General features: G+C 44.8%; 1 protein-coding gene across 2 annotated transcripts in view; it reads right to left on the bottom strand.

Annotated features, from left to right (window-relative positions):
* Ipo8 (importin 8) overlaps positions 1-5352 on the bottom strand; it is a 72338-nt gene that overhangs the window by 51340 nt on the left and 15646 nt on the right. For both annotated transcript variants that reach the window (XM_008837611.3, XM_029565642.1), the window contains exon 4: positions 1371-1529. In XM_008837611.3, the coding sequence (XP_008835833.1) occupies positions 1371-1529 (159 nt within the window). The remainder of the gene's footprint in view (positions 1-1370; positions 1530-5352) is intronic.

Below are 5352 nucleotides of genomic sequence, written 5' to 3'. Positions count from 1 at the left end.
GAGGTGGGGAGGAAGGAAGGAAGGAAGGAAGGAAGGAAGGAAGGAAGGAAGGAAGGAAGGAAGGAAGGAAGGCAGGCAAGCATTCAAGATTATCTAGTAATTTTCATATATGAATTTTTCTAGTATTTAACACTCATCAAATCAATTAACCCTATAAAATGCAAACTGATGTGCTAGCTTAGACATTATATTGTATGTAAATGACATTGATAAAATTTTCTTCTATCACCCTGCATTGAGAGAAACATACTTTACAAGTCCAAGTGCTCTCAGATCACTTCCATTTCTCTCAATCTAAGAGGGTCTCTAAAAATTCTGCAAGGACGTCTGAAGTACCACCGTCAAGAAGGAAAACTAGGGGCTGGAGAGATGGCTCAGTGGTTAAGAGCACTGTCTCTTGCAGAGGACCCAAGTTTAGTTCCCAGTACCCACATGCCAGTTCAACTATCTGTAACTCCAGTTCCAGGGGATCCAATACCCTCTTCTGGCCTCTGCAAGCATTGCACATATGTGGTGCACATACACACATGTAGGCAAAAGACTCATATACTTAAACAAATAAATCTTATTTAAAAAAAGAAGGGAAGCTATCTAGGAATAGTGGCTGGGACCTGTCTCAGCACTCAGGAGGTGGAGGCAGAGGACTATCATAAGTTCAAGGCCAGCCTGGGCTACCACGTGAGACCCTGTCTCAAAACAAAGAAAAACTACTTTTCTTCATCACAGAGTGCCAGCAACTGTGATCCTCGTCCTGTACCTCACCAGTAACTGTGATCCCAGTCCTCTACCTCAGGGCAACTGTGACCCCAGCCCTGCACCTCACCAGTAACTGATCCCAGTCCTGCACCTCAGGGCAACTGTGACCCCAGCCCTGCACCTCACCAGTAACTGATCCCAGTCCTGCACCTCAGGGCAACTGTGACCCCAGCCCTGCACCTCACCAGTAACTGATCCCAGTCCTGCACCTCAGGGCAACTGTGACCCCAGCCCTGCACCTCACCAGTAACTGTAACCCCAGTCCTGAACCTCAGGGCAAATTTTATGCCCCAAAGAAACCCTTAGATCTCTACCTGGAGTCCATTTACTTAAAAGGCTCACCAGAGGCCAAATGCCAGACCCCAAGGAAGCTGTTGATCAACAGCCCTTTGATCTGGCAAGCCTGAGAAGCACTGTTAGCTCATCACTCACTGTCCTGGGAATCAGCAGCACACAATAGAAAACTAAAGTGCCACTGAGTCAGCAGCAGGTAAACACGTGAACTGCATTTGATTCAATATTTTCCATACTGAGATTCTACAGAGTCCCACAGCAGACCCTCTATGAGCCTGTGACATGAGGTGGCTCCCCTCAGTCAGCAGAAATGGACTTACTCATAGGTCTTCACCAGCTGATACAAGCACAGCAGACTGCCAAGCCAGGTCCCAGTGTTCTGTAACTGTAAGTAGTAGTCTATCTTGTCAACCACCGCAGGCCAGTGACCAGGAAAATCATGTTTAATGATGACTCGGAGACACATTGTTAACTGGACTCTGTAAAGTGGGGGACAGAAGGCCAAAATCCAAGCAGTTATGAATGTCATGCCCCAAAGACCAACAGCATCTGGCATACAAATTCTCTAACTCCCTTGGCCTGTGTCACACAGAGTAAGTAACACACCAGAGATCATGGATAACATAGAGAAACGTGCCATTAGCAACTTCGAAGTTGTATGAACACAAGATGTACCTTCATAACCTAAGATGCTAATCTAGTTATAGCCAAAGGGATGTGATCAAATGGGACACTATTGTATATGCTGTTAACTGAAATATTTTTATGTTACAAATGACAGTATATATGTGGCATGGGGGGGGCAAAGGTGATCCTGTTAAAAATCTCCTCAGTGACTCAACTTACTGAAAATGAACAGACTGGGGGATATATATCCTAAAATGAATGGAACCTTTCAGTCTTATCCCAAAGAAGTTTTTTTAATGAGCTTAAAAACAAATTTAAAGCCTGCTGTGGTGGTGCACGCCTTTAATAACAGCACTTGGGAGGAAGAAGCAGGCATGGATCTCTGTGAGTTTGAGTCCAGCCTGGTCTACATAACAAGTTCTAGGCCAGCTGGGGCTACAAAGAGACCCTGTCTCAAAAGACCAAAAAATAAAGAAATAAATTTTAAAAGATTTTCAAAATATTTCAAAGCAGACAGTGAATCTATCTGAACTCCGTAAATTTTCTTACTTATTATATTTTATATTATGGTCTTCACATCCAGAAGGAGCAGAATGCGTAAGGCCTTGGGTTTGCTCTCCAGCACAGACACAAACATACACACACACAGAGAGAGAGAGAGAGAGAGAGAGAGAGAGAGAGAGAGAGAGAGAGAGAGAGACGCATACATACAGATACACACAGAGGGTAAATGGAGAGACACACAAACACACAGTGACAAATAAGCAGAGAGAAAGGGAGAGGATAGAGATATAAACACACACGCACACACACACACAGAGAAGAGAAAGAGAAGATAGAGGATACACTCAGAGAGACAGATATGCATACATACACCCCCCCACCTCAAGACAGAAACAGAGGTAAGACAGAGATATACACACAGAGGACAGAGATAGATGGCAATACAGACACACAGGCACATGGGGGGATCAAAGATAAATGACAGATGATACACATATATGCAGACACAGACACACAGACATATGCATACACACAAACACAAATACACAAACACATAAACCACGGGGAGGGGGGGATAACGCTAAAGAGATACACAGACACAAAAAGAGGGGAGAGAGAGAGATGGAAATACAGATGCAAACACACAAACATGTGGGCACAGATGATAAAGATCGACAAGACAGATCACACACACACACACACACAGAGAATAGATTATGAACAAGCCTAGGGCTGGGTGTAGCTCAGTGGTAGAGCATCTGCCTACTGTGGATAAGGTGACGCATATGCACACACAGAACATCTATTGAATGGACACACCTAGGCCTCATCAGTTAGGAGCCAGCACAGTGTGCTGTACCAGTGAAAACAGATCAGACACTAATTTTTGTTCTTTAAATATAATTCTGAAGAGAAGAGAGCTAGAAACTAGTTCCAAAGAAAAAAGTGGGAAAAACGCAACAAGAGAAATAAAACAGAAAAAGAGAATCCCCATAGCAGAAAGCCCAGCTGCATGACACAAGATGCTACCCCAGCACTCTGTACCCTCACCCGTGGCCTTCTACCTACCGGATATCCTCACAACTGAGATTCAAAGGGAAATAGGGGGAAGTTCCCCTCCTACACGTTACCACTGTATCACCAAATATGTCATGAGGTCATTTACAAATAATTAGAAAATTAACCTGGCAAAATTAGGATTCTAAATTGTAGTTTTTGGTGGTTGGTTGGTTGACTCGTTTGTGACAAAGTCTTAAGTAGCCCATACTGATCGCCAATTCAGTATGTAGCTGAGGATGACCTTGAACTGATCTTCCTGCCTCCACCTCACAAGTGCTAGGATTAAAAACATGAACCACCATGCCCAGAGTATGCAGTGCTGAGGATGAACCCAGGCCTCTTGCGTGCTAGACAGTCTACAACTAAGCAACATCTCCAGTCCCAGGATTCCAAATTATAAAAGATAATAAATAAATAAATAAATAAATAAACAAACAAACAAACAAACAAACAATAGTGTTCAGTTGAATAACCACTAACTAGGATCCACAAAAACTGTTAAAATCATAACAGCTCAGGGCTGGAGAGATGGCTCAGCACTTAAGAGCACTGACAGCTCCTATTGCAGAGGACCTGGGTTCAATTCCCAGCACCCACATGGCGGCTACAAACCATCCTTGACTCCAGTTCCAGGGGGATCCGAAGCCCTCTTCCAACCTCCACGGCATTGCACGACACGGGTGCACTCACATACATGCAGGCAATACACTCATACACATAAAATAAAAATAATAAACAAAACCTAAAAAATTCATAACAGTTCTTCCTTATGATAGGTACCAAATCAATTTTCTCTGCAATATTTTTAAACAAAATTAGAGAATGAAAAGCCAATGTCTGTGGGGATCTTAGCACATGGGAAGGAACAAGCCCACCGGACAGTCTCACAACAGACGGGACCCTGTGCTACCCACTGTCCCTTTAAACAATGAACAGGAAGTACTGGCACGCAGTGAGGCTGAAGCATCACACTTTAAAAATTTCATCTTTCGAGACTGGGAGATGGCTCAGTGGTTAAGAGCAATTACTGTTCTTCCAGAGGACCCAGGTTCAGGTCCCAGCATCCAGATCAGGCAGCTGATAGCTGCCTGTAACTCCAGTTCCAGGGGATCCAACACCCTCTTGTGATCTCTGAGAGTGCCTGCACACACATGGCATACAGACATACACATAAATAAAAATTAAAGTAAATCTTAGAATTTCATCTTGAGGTGAACTTCCAAGTCCTCTCTAACTCCAAGCCAGGCACCGGAGAAACCATCCCATATATTTCTGTGTACAACCACTGGGAGATTCGGGAGACCGGGAGCCTCTTGATAGAGAGGGACATGGTGGTCCCGAGGAGTGCCAGGGTCATGGCGTGCATGTGGGTAACAACAGGAGCAAGAATGTTTTCCTTCAGTGAGTACACCGACTTTCCTCTTGAGAAAATAACTGGGTGACAGCTCAGGCATGTTCTTCCTGTTACCCTCACACGGCCTGCCTTCCTCACCACCTTTATCATAGTCTGCTAGACACTCAGGGCCAAAGTCACACCTAATATCTGGATTAAACAAGTTTAGCCCCCTGCCCCCCCGCCCCCGTTTCATCTGCTAACCCCATTTGCAAAGGAAACCTCATGACTGGCTCATATAGACGTAAATTTGTTTCTATTTAAGACTGCAAAATTTATGACTCTCCAGCTAATGTTGTCTAATACAATCACCACTAGCCATGAACTGAAGATGCAGTTCCCGGGCTGGAGACATGGCTCAGTTGGTAAAGTGCTTCTCTGACATAGACAGGGCCCTGGGGTCAATCCCCAGTACCACATACAGGTACACCCTGTAATCTTAGCACTTGGATGGTAGACATGTAGGACCCCGAGACCCTCTTCATTCACCCGCTACCCCTCAATCCCTCCAGACCCCCACTAATTGCTCTTTTAGCTTCTGTAAAATGCTTGGCTGCTGCTTTAGACACGCCTAGACATGCCCTGACCCCGACCTGCTATTCCCCGCCCCCTTCCAGGAAACTACAGATTAAACAAGGCCGGGCATGAAAACTGCCCTACAAGGTAAAAACAGAGACTCCTGGCCCCACAGATAACAGTCAGCACATTCCACAGCCCTG

The sequence above is a fragment of the Nannospalax galili genome, unplaced genomic scaffold (genome assembly GCF_000622305.1).
Source record: "Nannospalax galili isolate Female #2095 unplaced genomic scaffold, S.galili_v1.0 scaffold638, whole genome shotgun sequence".
NCBI classification, from domain to species: Eukaryota; Metazoa; Chordata; class Mammalia; order Rodentia; family Spalacidae; genus Nannospalax; species Nannospalax galili.
The sequence above is the reverse complement of the archived record's forward strand: the minus strand, read 5'-3'. Positions and strand labels throughout refer to the sequence as shown.